Source organism: Capra hircus, chromosome 8 (genome assembly GCF_001704415.2).
Source record: "Capra hircus breed San Clemente chromosome 8, ASM170441v1, whole genome shotgun sequence".
Classification (NCBI taxonomy): Eukaryota; Metazoa; Chordata; class Mammalia; order Artiodactyla; family Bovidae; genus Capra; species Capra hircus.
Window position 1 is genome coordinate 24,789,080 of NC_030815.1, and position 12,717 is coordinate 24,801,796.

The 12,717-nt window shown below is 40.3% G+C and overlaps 1 protein-coding gene across 1 annotated transcript; it reads left to right on the forward strand.

Annotated features, from left to right (window-relative positions):
* Positions 8,109–12,659, forward strand: RPS6 (ribosomal protein S6). The gene is made up of 6 exons (XM_005683632.3): positions 8,109–8,236; positions 8,743–8,874; positions 9,406–9,616; positions 9,777–9,923; positions 12,273–12,430; positions 12,520–12,659. Exons 1-6 carry the CDS (start codon positions 8,231–8,233, stop codon positions 12,613–12,615), a joined length of 750 nt encoding a protein of 249 aa, XP_005683689.2. The 5' UTR covers positions 8,109–8,230; the 3' UTR covers positions 12,616–12,659.

The window sequence follows — 12,717 nt, forward strand, 5'->3', positions numbered from 1 at the left end:
CACCCTGGATTCAGGACTGCCTTCACAAAATATCTCTCCCTGGTCTGGGACTGGACTAAGGTTTCACAATCAACCTGGGTCCCAAAGCTGCCACAAAGGCACTTTTCTCCCTGATGGATGCTGAATTATTGTCTTTGATGAGAGGGGTAGGAGCAAGAAAGTATTTAGCCATCTTGCCGATGTTATTTTGAATATTCCTTTAATGAAGGATGATATATCTCATCATCCTCATTATCTCATCATCTCTTGGAATTTGCATTTCCTTGGTCATTAGTGATGCTGAGTATCTTTTCATTTGCCTGTTGACCACTTATATGACTTCTCTGGAAAAACGTCCATTCATATCCTCTGGCCATTCTTCCTTTTTTTTTTTTTTTTTTTTGAGTAAACAAGTTCTTTGTATATTTTTGATATTAACCTATTATGGGATATATTGTTTGCAAATATCTTCTCCCATTCATAGGCAGACTTTCCATTTTGTTGATAGCTTCCTTCACTGCGCAAAAGTTTTCTTAGTTTGGTGCAAGATTATTTTTACTTTTGTTTCCCTCGCCTGAATAGACACATCAAAAAAATATATTGGTAAGACCAATATCAAAGAGCGTACTGCCTTTGTTTTTTCTTTTCTTAGAGGTTTATGGTTTCAGATCTTGTACTTAAGTTTTTTTTTTTTAATGGTATATAAATTTAACAAGAAGGTATATGAATTTAATAAGAAGAGCAGATAAAACCATATCCTTCTTAGTTAATTTACCAGGAAATTAAAGGAAACAGCATAAAGTTATTTGCCTTACCTAGAATTTTACCAGATGGTGGACCTTATGAGTTAGCTTGAAGCCTTTAATTTTGGGTAATTTACTTGCTTTGAAAGATGACAACTTGAAAGACTGAAGGGCTAAAATAGTTATATTCAGTCAGGGTTCAGTTACAAGAGACAAACTACTCCAGCCTGTGGACTGGACTGCTAAGAATGACTTCTATTGCTTTGTTTTGTTTTTCATTTTGTCTGTGCCAGATCTTAATTGCAGAATGTAGGATCTTTTTTTATTTTTAAATTTATTTTAATTGAAGGCTAATTACTTTACCATATTGTGTTAAGTTTTAATTCATTTTGAGTCTGTTTTTGTCTATGGTGTGAGAAAGCAGTCCAGTTTCTTTTGCACGTAGCTGTCCTGTTTCCCCAACACTATTTTTCCCATTTCATATTCTTGCCTCCTTTGTCATAGATTGACCATGTACGTGTGGGTTTATTTCTGGGCTCTCTATTCTGTTCCATTGATCCACCTGTCTCTTTCTATGCCAGTAGCATATTGTTTTGATTACTGTAACTTCATTATATTTTAAAATCAGGGAGCATGATGCCTCTAGTTTTGTTCTTCTTTCTCATGATTGTTTGACCATTTGGAGTCTTTTATGTTTTCATACAAATTTAGAATTACATGTTTTGGTTTTGTGGAAAATGACTTTTTAAAAGAAATTGGGTTGCAGTGCCAAACTGTGGGACCTTAGTTTCCTGATCAGGGATTGAACCTAGGCCCCAGGCAGTGAGAGCAGGGAGTCCTAACCAGTGGATTGCCAGGGAATTCCCTGACTTTGGCATTTTGATAGGAATTACATTAAAGGAAATGGCAATCCACTCCAGTACTGTTCCGTTCAGTTCAGTCGCTCAGTCGTGTCCGAGGAAAACCCCATGGACAGAGGAGCCTGGTAGGCTACAGTCCATGGGGTCGCAAAGAGTCAGACACGACTGAGCGGCTTCACTTTCACTTTCACATTAAATCTGTAGATTGCCTTGTGTAGTATGAATTATTGATCCTTTCTAATGTATTTTTTATTTCCATTATTGTATTCTTTGGCTCTGCTTAGTTCTTCTTTATATATTTTTACTCTATTATATTTCTCACTGTGTTCATCCAGTCTTTTCCCAAGTTCATTGAGTATCTTTATGGTCATTACCTTGGACTCTCTATCAGGTAAATTGCTTATTACCACTTTGTTTAGTTCTTCTTCTGGAGTTTTGTCCTGTTCCTTTGTTTGGATATGTTGGTAGGTGGGACTGGCCAACAGTCTGATTAGCTACTAGGCCCTATCTCATGCAGTGTCTGCTGGTTACATGGCCCAGGGGATCCTGGGGCTGGTACTCACCTGCTGATGGGTGGGGCCAGGCCCTCGAGCTAATAGGTTTGAGGGAAAAACTAAAGAGATTTGTGGATAATCAGTAAAATTTAAAAATGGGCTGCATAGTAGAATGTACTATGTAAATAATAACTTTTAGATGGGATAACAATATTGAGGCTATGTAGCAAAATAGCCGTGTTCTTAGAATATATCCTTAAGTATTTAGAAGTGAAATACTTCTGAATTTCAAGTGACTTAGAAAAAATAGTATATGTGTGCATATATATATATAATATATCATATGTTATCCACATGAACAAAATATCTAGGAATAAACTTAGTCAAGCAGGGAAAAGACTTACATACTGAAAACCACAAAACAGTACTGAAAAAAATTAAAGATGACCTAAATACATAGAGAGACATATCACTTTCATGAGGTGAAAGACAATATCATAAAAATGGCAATACTCCCCAAATTGACATATGGGTTAAATGCAATCCATATCAAAATTCCAAGAACATACATTGCATATAGGGGTATAAAATTCATATGGTATCCCAAAGAACTAAAAAAGAAAACCTCAAAAAAGTCAAGGACTCGAGTTCCTGATTTTGAAACCTACTGCAAAGCTACACATCAAAACAGTGTGGTACTGGCATAAAGAGAGATATATATAAATCAATGGAACAGACTTGAGAGGCCAGAAATAAACTTGTACATCTATGGCCAACTGATTTTCAACAGAAGTGCCAAGATCATTCAAAGAGGGAAAGGATATCCTCCTCAACAAAAGGTGGTAGGACAACTGGATGTCCATGTGCAAAAGAATGGAGTTGTGCTCCCAACTGCAAACCACATTAACAAACTAACTCAAAATGGATCAACAACCTAAATACAAGAACTCAAACCATAAAGTTATTGGAGAAGAATATAGGGATTTGGGATTTGGCAATGGATTTTTCTCAGATATGAGAATGTGCGCACAATCAACAACAGACAAATTAGATAACTGGACTATATCAACATTTTAGACCATTGTACATCTATGGACTTTATCAAGAAAGTGAAAAGATACCTATAAAATGGGAAAAAATATTTGGACATTATATATCTAATAAGGGTATAGCATTCAGAATATATAAAGAAATTTTACAATTCAATAAGAAAACAAGCCAATTCAAATATAAGAAAAGAGCCCTTGTGGGATTATGAAATGGTGCAACTTCTATGGAAATTCAGTTCAGTTCAGTCGCTCAGTGGTGTCTGACTCTTTGCGACCCCATGAATCGCAGCACGCCAGGCCTCCCTGTCGATCACCATCTCCCAGAGTTCACTCAAACTCATGTCCATCGAGTCGGTGATGCCATCCAGCCATCTCATTTTCTGTTGTCCCCTTCTCCTCCTGCCCCTAATCCCTCCCAGCATCAGAGTCTTTCCCAATGAGTCAACTCTTCACATGAGGTGGCCAAAGTACTGGAGTTTCAGTTTTAGCATCATTCCTTAAAATTTTAAATTGAATTACCATATGATCCAGTAATCTCACTTCTAGATATATATCCAAAAGAATTGAAAACAGGGTCTCCAAGAGAGATATGCAAGTCTATGTTAATACCAGAATTGACAACAGCTAAGAAGTGATGAGAGTGAAAGAGGTGAAAAAGTTGGCCTAAAGCTCAACATTCAGAAAACAAAGATCATGGCATCTGGCCCCATCACTTCATGGGAAATAGATGGGGAAACAGTGGAAACAGTGTCAGACTTTATTTTTGTGGGCTCCAAAATCACTGCAGATGGTGACTGCAGCCATGAAATTAAAAGACGCTTACTCCTTGAAAGAAAAGTTATGACCAACCTAGATAGCATATTGAAAAGCAGAGACATTACTTTGCCAACAAAGGTCCATCTAGTCAAGGCTATGGTTTTTCCGGTGGTCATGTATGGATGCGAGAGTTGGACTGTGAAGGAAGCTGAGCACCGAAGAATTGATGCTTTTGAACTGTGGTGATGGAGAAGACTCTTGAGAGTCCCTTGGACTGCAAGGAGATCCAACCAGTCCATTCTAAAGGAGATCAGCTCTGGGTGTTCTTTGGAAGGAATGACGCTAAAGCTGAAACTCCAGTACTTTGGCCACCTCATGCGAAGAGTTGGCTCATTGGAATTGGGGGCAGGAGGAAAAGGGGACGACAGAGGATGAGATGGCTGGATGACATCACCGACTCTATGGATATGACTTTGAGTGAACTCCGGGAGATGGTGATTGACAGGGAGGCCTGGCGTGCTGCGATTCACGGGGTCGCAAAGAGTCGGACACAACTGAGTGACTGAACTGAACTGAAGAAGTGGAAGCAATCCAAATGTTCACCAACAGACAAATGGATAAATAAAATGTGGTATATAAATACAATGAAATATCTTTCAGTCTTAAAAAGGAAGGAACTCTTGTCACATGCTACAACATGGATAAACCTTGAGGACATTATGTTTAGTGAAATAAACCAGCCACAAGAAGACATGTACTGTATGATTCCAATTGTATCAATTACCTAAAGTAGTCAAATTCATAGATATATAAGACTGGTGGTTACCAGGGATGAGGAGAAGGGGAAAAGGGAGCTGTTTTATGAGTCCAGAGTTCCAGTTTTGCAAGAGGAAATAGTTCTGGAGATAGTTTTACAACAATGTGAATATATTTAACACTACTGAACTGCATACTTAAAAATTGTTAAGACGGTAAATTTCATGTCTTTTACCACAATAAAAAATGCATTAGAAAAGAAAAAACCTGAGGAATAGTTCTGGATTTTACTATTTGCCTCATATTGACTCACTACTACTACTTCAATAAAAATAGAGCTTAAAAAAAAGGGCAAAGAGCTTGAATAAACATTTCTCCCAGAAAATATACAAATGGCCAAGATGCTCAACATAATTAGTCATTCGGGAAATGAAAATCAAGACCACAATGAGGTATCACTTCACACTCACTAGGATGCCTATAATTTAAAAGGAGAGATAAAGTAACAAAATAACAAACGCATACATTTCTGAGGAGAATGACAAATGAAACTGAACAGTTTAGCAGTTCTCCTAGGAGGTACAGAATTACCACACGACCCAGCAATTCCTCCTATATACCCCAAAGGACTAAACATAGGTACTCAACACACCAGCACTATTTACAATAGTCAGAAGTTGGAAACAGGACTTCTGGTGGGAAACAGGACTTCTAGCGCCACCTGGGAGGCTGAAATCCTGTTTGATCATCTGATAATGTAAAAAGTGTGCCCAAATGATGCATTTAAATTCAGTGTATGTAATTTTTGTTGTTAAGGTGAAACTGACGTAGCATAAAACCATTTTTACGTGAACAATCCAGTGGCATTTAGCACTCACGGTGTTGTGCAATCACCACCTCTTTCCTGGTGGTCCAGTGGTTAAAAGTCTGCCTGCCAACACAGGGGACACGGGTTTGATCCCTGGTCCAGGAAGATTTCATATGCTGTGGGGAAACTAAGCCCCTGCACCACAGCTACTGAGCCTACATTCTGGAGTCTGCTGGCCACAACTACTGAGCCCACAGGTCACAACTACTGAAGCCCACCTACCCTGAAGCTCATGCTCCACAACAGGAGGAGCCACCACGTTGAGAAGCTGCTACTAGAGAGTGGCCCTCATTTGCCACAACTGGAGAAGGCACAGCAATGAAGGCCCAGTGCAGCCAAAAATAAACTTAGAAAAAAAAAAGTTGGAAACTACCCAAATGGATGAATGGATAAACAAATTGTGACCTACACGTACAAATGATATTATTCAACCATTAAAAGGAATTTTAAAAACAGATACACACTACAATGTGGATGAATGTAAAAAAAAAAAAATTTGAAGGCAGATACAGAGATCACATACTGTATAATTTCATTTATATGAAATAGATAAAGTAAATCCATATAGACAGTGCACAGATTGTGGCTACCAGGGGCTGGTGGAAGAGGGGAATGAGGAGCAATTGCTTAATGGATACAAGGTTTCCTTTTGGGGTGATGAAACTGTCTTGGCACCGAGAGAAGTGCTGACTGTACAACACCGTGAGTGCTAAGTGCCACTGAATTGTTCACATAAAAACGAATGGTTTTATGCTATGTCAATTTCACCTTAGCAACAAAAATTACATATACTGAATTTAAATGCATCATTTGGACACACTTTCTACATTAATGTCAGATGACCAAATAGGATTTGGGCCTCCTAGGTGGCGCTAGTGGTAAAGAACCTAACTGCCAATGAAAGAGAGATGAGTCGTGGGTTTGATCCCTGGGTCAGGAAGATCTCCTGGAGGAGGGCATGATAATCCACTCCAATATTTTTGCCTGGAGAATCCCATGGACAGAGGAGCCTGGTGGGCTACAGTCCACAAGGCCGCAAAGAGTCGAACACAAATGAAGACACTTACCACACAAATAGGGTTTAGCAGAATCTTTCAACTTTGAATGTGAAGCAGGCCTAAACTCAAACCTTTGTGATACTGAAGCAGAAGATGGATGTGATAATTTTGGAAAGTAAAAATTTATTTTAAACGCAGGGGTTTTTTTCTTGAGGAAAAAATATGGAGTAAATATGTAATAGATAGTAAGTGTTCCATTCTTCAGGGTACGGTGGGTTTCAAAGTTAGATCTTCTGGATTTTCATTCTCCCAACAATGTTCTGGAGGACTATCAAATGCACCATATTTTCCCCACATCTTTCTGTTCTATTAAGAGCTGAATCATTGCTGATTCAAGATTTACTGCAATACACTGAACTCATTCTTCCTCTGCTAGCTGGCTCCATACTACCACACTCTGAAAGACTAATACATATCAAAACTAGGGTTATGATCACATAATATTACTAAGCCTTACTTATTAAGTGCCATGCATTTTACTGCTTCCTAAGTATACTGTAGTGAAGTTATGAGACCTAGCCTAATTTACCATCTAGTATGCAGACAGACCATAAGCAGACCATTTATGTATCATGATTAAATAGTACTATAAAGGAAAATAGTGCTACACTAGAGGAGAGGAATACAATTTCTGGTTGTGTGGTCAGGAAAGGCTTCTCTTAGGAAGGACATGTAAGCTGAAAGCCTTGCATGGTATTAACAAATGGCAATAGTTGAGCTTTGGACTGTGGAAAATATATGAAAGTAGGTTAAGAAGTTTGGAAAGTATTTAATTATAGTGGGAAATAAATTGCGCATCTCCAACACTGGAGTTGACAGAACTTTGCATTTTAAAAAGATCGCAGAGAAAAGGCAGAAAGCAGAGAGGCTCTTCGGGAGGCACCAGGACTTGGAGTAACTATGGGTTAACTGGCTTTCTAGAAAGGCTGGCTGAATGCATCATTCTGTGATAGAACTGCAGGTGGCGCTAGTGGTAAAGAACTCGCCTGCCAAGGCAGGAGACAGAAGGAACAAGGGTTCCATCCCTGGGTCGGGAAGATCATCTGGGAGAGGGCATGGCAACCCACTCCAGTATTCTTGCCTGGAGAATCACATGGACAGAGGAGCCTGGAGGGCTTCATTCCATGGGGTCGCAAGAGTCGGACACGACCCAAGGGACTTAGCACTCATGCACGTGACAGAACGATGACTGCAAAGCGGTTAAAGGACAAGTGGATGATCAAGTATTTAAAAAAACACAAAGCACAAGTTTTCAAGACCGGAACCAGGGCAGGGCACGCTCCTAAACTGCAAAACTTCGGATGGGAGCCTGAGGTACAGGAGAGCGCAGGACAGTCGAACTCCGATCCCGCCTCCTTCCTTGGTATCATCAGAAGCCGTGTCCGGGACCAGAACTGCTCCCTAACCCAGAATCATACAGGAAAGAACACAGTAGAAAAACTAATCTTCCGTACTAAACCTGTGCCTTCTCGTACGCACCGCCCACCGACTCTTTATTTCCCAATCGCTGATTAGCCCCACCCCGGAAGTACTGCCTACCAATACTCACTTCCACTATACCAGGCGTCTGCACATCTCGCGAGAACTGGAAAAGCCTATGTGACCTGGGCTAAGCGGAAGTTGGGTCTCTTTTTCGTGGCGCCTCGGAGGCTGTCGGCCGCTTCAGAATGAAGGTAGGACTTGGTGACGGGTGTCCGGATAGGCTTGTGGAACGTGGAGCAAGTCCTATGATGTGTCGTTGGGCTCGAAAATCCTGGCCCTGGATGGAGAAGGGTCTAAGGCAGCAGAAGGATCGCTCTTCTGGGGCCGGAGCTCCATGGGAGAGCGGATGGCGAGCGATTGCAGCTGGAGCTACGCCGGTCTGGGAGCGCCATGGTGGCGTCTTGACCCCCAGGCAGGATAGAGGCGGCCGGGCTGACGGCACGTAGGTCAGGCTCCTTGATCTGAGAGCGTGAACGGCTATGGACAGTAATTCTCCGTGGCGGCATTCCGCAAGCCTTGCAAGATGGGTCCTAGTTTTAGTGCCGTGTTTGTGGCGCCTTGCACGTGTCCTTTAGTGAATATAATCAAATTTTCTGTTGTGTGCGGGTGACAGGAAAGGCTTTTTGCTATGGGATAACGTTTCTAGTGGTTCTGCGATTTTCATGAAGTTCTTTTCCCCCTTGTCTGTAATTTTTAGCTGAACATCTCTTTCCCGGCCACTGGCTGCCAGAAGCTCATTGAAGTGGACGATGAACGAAAACTTCGTACCTTCTACGAGAAGCGTATGGCCACAGAAGTTGCTGCTGACGCCTTGGGTGAAGAATGGAAGGTAAAAGTTGAATTGTTACAAGTTGAACTGTCGCGTTGAATTGTTAGCTCTATTTAAGAGAGGTGGTAAACGCTGTTGGTAATTGGTAAATGTAATGGGGTTCACACTCGGGTTGTTAGTTCCAAATGTCACTTTATAAGGTGGCGCTATCACTTGGCAGGGTTATGCTTATGTAGATCAAATGAAAAATATATCGTTCTTGACCTGCAAGCTAAAGGCCTCCAAAGGGATCTTCAAAAGTGCCAAGAAGATTGTTTCTGATTTATGGTTCCTTGATACTTTGGTTTCATAACATACTCTTTCTACCCCAGGAGTTAACAACTCTGGTAAAATAAAGGCTAGAAATATGACTTCGTTGAAAGGATTTTGCCAGTCTAACTTGGGAAACTGTTAGTATAGACAAAATTTAGTGACCAGAGGAAAGGATTTAAAATGTCAAATCAGTCCTAATGAACGGTACTAAGTAGAATTAAGGGTGTACTTAGAGGCCACAGTGCTTTGTTTTTAATGTGTCATCGTGTTCTTTTGCAGGGTTATGTGGTCCGAATCAGTGGCGGGAACGACAAGCAGGGTTTCCCCATGAAGCAGGGTGTCTTGACCCATGGCCGAGTTCGCCTGCTTCTGAGTAAGGGGCATTCCTGTTACAGACCAAGGAGGACTGGAGAGAGAAAGCGCAAATCTGTGCGGGGTTGCATTGTGGATGCCAATCTGAGTGTTCTCAATTTGGTCATCGTGAAAAAAGGTGAGCCTTTTATTCTGGAGTTTATTTTTGTCAACACTGACTTAAAGCTGATTGTCTTTGAAAGTGGACTAAGTGGCTTTGGTAATGCCTGAACAGTTTAGGGTTCTTGTTTGTAACGAAGTTGTTGAATTAAAAACATCTGTTCACTTTTTTCTTTTAGGGGAGAAGGATATTCCTGGACTCACTGATACTACAGTGCCTCGTCGCCTGGGTCCCAAAAGAGCTAGCAGAATCCGCAAGCTTTTCAATCTCTCTAAAGAAGATGATGTCCGCCAGTATGTTGTGCGAAAGCCCCTAAACAAAGACGGTATGAGGGATTATGCAATACAGAGATTTCTGAATTTCATTGGTTGTACCATTCTGTATGCATGTTGGAAGCCAACCTCTGCCTACTATTTACCTAGAATATGCATTTTTAGGAAATTAGTGTGGAAAAGGGTCAAGATGATGCAATTGGAATTAATCCTCATTATAACCAGTGCCTTATAGTGTTAGAATTTTTCTTGAAAATTTGCTTTTGAGTCACTGTATGAGTTCATTCAAAGATAATAGCAGTTAAGTTCATTGCTTTGGGGTTAAGAGAAAAGTCTGGGATTGTGATTGAATATGCTCTCATGCCCACACACTTGCTTTCTTAACATATCAGTGGTTTTAATTTTTTGTTTACCAAAATTGATGCCTTCATTAACGTAAATTGCCTTAACTTCTGAATGTGGATAGCGATAGTTTTGCGAATTAGAAAACCATTCAAAATACCAGGGAACATACATAAAACTTACGTTGAAGTACAGTTGACTTACTATAAAAATGTTATAAGTTAATTTTGTTGTACAGCAAAGTGATTCAGATATATGTAAAATCTTTTCCGTTGATTTATCTCAGGGTATTGAATATATTCCCTGTGCTATGATATGAGTAGGACTTTATTCCATGTGTAATAATTTGCATCTGAGAATCCCTAACTCCAAATCCATCCCTCCACACCCACCCTCCCTTGGCAGCCACCAGTCTGTTCTCTGTGTCAGTGAGTCTGTTTTGTAAAGTTTGTGTTGTATTTTAGAATCCACGTGTTTAAGTGATACGGTATTTGTCTTAACTGTGGCTTCATTCGCTGTGATCATCTCTAGGTTCATCCATGTTCCTGCAGATGACACTGTCATTTTTTGTAGTTTAGTATTCCACTGTATATATGCATGATATCCATTCATCTGTTGGTGGACACTGAGGTTGTATTCCCGTCTTGGCTATTGTGAATAGTGCTGCTATGGACATAGGGGAGCATGTATCTTTCTGAATTACAGTCATGTCTGGATATATGCCTTGGAGTGAGATTGTTGGATCATATGGGAACTCAGTTCTTAGTTTTTTTAAGAAAACTTGGTGTTTTACATTTTAAGCAGGTATATTGTTAGTCAACATAACACATCATCATAAATAACATGCTAGTTTCAGGTTGAGTTTTCCTGACAAATCGGAAAAAAATTGGGGTATTGGTTTCCAGGACTGTGGGCTTAAATAAGTTAATTAATACCTGGCATGTGGTGAGTGCTTATTGGTCACTCATGCTAAATATTTGGAAACCTTCTCTGTGCCAGGTTCTATTAAGTGCTGAAGATATGGTATAAATACACAATTGTAGTCGCATCTCTGGAAATAACATTAGTAAGTGCTGCTGCTAAGTCACATCAGTCGTGTCCGACTCTGTGCAACCCCATAGACGGCAGCCCACCGGGCTCCCCCGTCTGTGGTATTCTCCAGGCAAGAACACGGGAGTGGGTTGCCATTTCCTTCTCCAATGCGTGACAGTGAAGTTGCTCAGTCCGACTCTTAGCGACCCTATGGACTCAGGCTCCTCCGTCCATGGGATTTTCCAGGCAAGAGTAGCTCATAGTATTTATAAGATGGTTCTTGTTTCTTTATAACTCCTTTATCATTTAGCAGAACCTGGACAGTTGATCATTTAGTCTTAGACTATATTTATATGGAGTGTTTATTGATCTCACAGGGGTCTACAAACTAAAACCATTACATCTGAAAAGGTTCCTGCTGTGAACCTTTATAATCCAGACAGGCTCAATGAAGATACTCCTAGGAATTTGTTGGTGGTCCAGTGGTTAGGACTCTGCTTTTACTGTGGTGGCCCAGGTTCAAATCCTGGTTGGGGAACTAAGCTCCTACAAGCAGCACAGCATTGCAAAAAAAATTTAATGAATGTTGATGGTTTTACTCCTCATAAGCAGATAAACAGGTCCTTCCTGTCTTGGAAAATAGAAATTTGACTACCAGTTGGGACTTCAAAGCATGGCGGGTGGGACAGTGATGCAGCTAATGCTTTACTTAGTTTTCATAACAAATTAAATACTGTTTTAAAGTAATGTTCACATGTTTTATAGTATAGATACATAATATCTCACTAAGACAATGTAATTATGGAAGGGATATTAAAGTGAGTAGTAAAAATTAAGATAGGACTTCCATCTTTTCAGCTAAGTAACATAAATTTGTTTGAACTTGAACTTGATATCCAAACTATTGGTATTTAGTGAGCCGTTAGGATTAAATGTGCTACTAAGTTTGAATCTCTGATTTTTAAAAATATAAATGTGGGTCCTCTTGAGCAAGGGTGTGGAAGTGATTGAGTCATCTAAATTTTTAGGTAAGAAACCTAGGACTAAAGCACCCAAGATTCAGCGTCTCGTGACTCCCCGAGTTCTGCAACACAAACGCCGGCGTATTGCTCTGAAGAAACAGCGTACTAAGAAAAATAAAGAAGAGGCTGCAGAATATGCTAAACTTTTGGCCAAGAGAATGAAGGTAAATCTCAGGGGGAAATAGGAGTTATGGGATTTTCGTTTTTTAATCCAGATGAGCTCTAACTGCACTTTGTTTTTTGTTTTGTTCAGGAGGCCAAAGAAAAACGGCAGGAGCAGATCGCCAAGAGACGGAGGCTGTCCTCCCTGAGAGCTTCTACTTCCAAGTCTGAGTCCAGTCAAAAATGAGGTGTTCTGAGAGTGACAAATAAAGCAGACCAGACACCAGCTCTCCCTTCTTGACTTTTAATTGGTGATCAGATAGATAAATGAAGGTCCACAAACATGGAA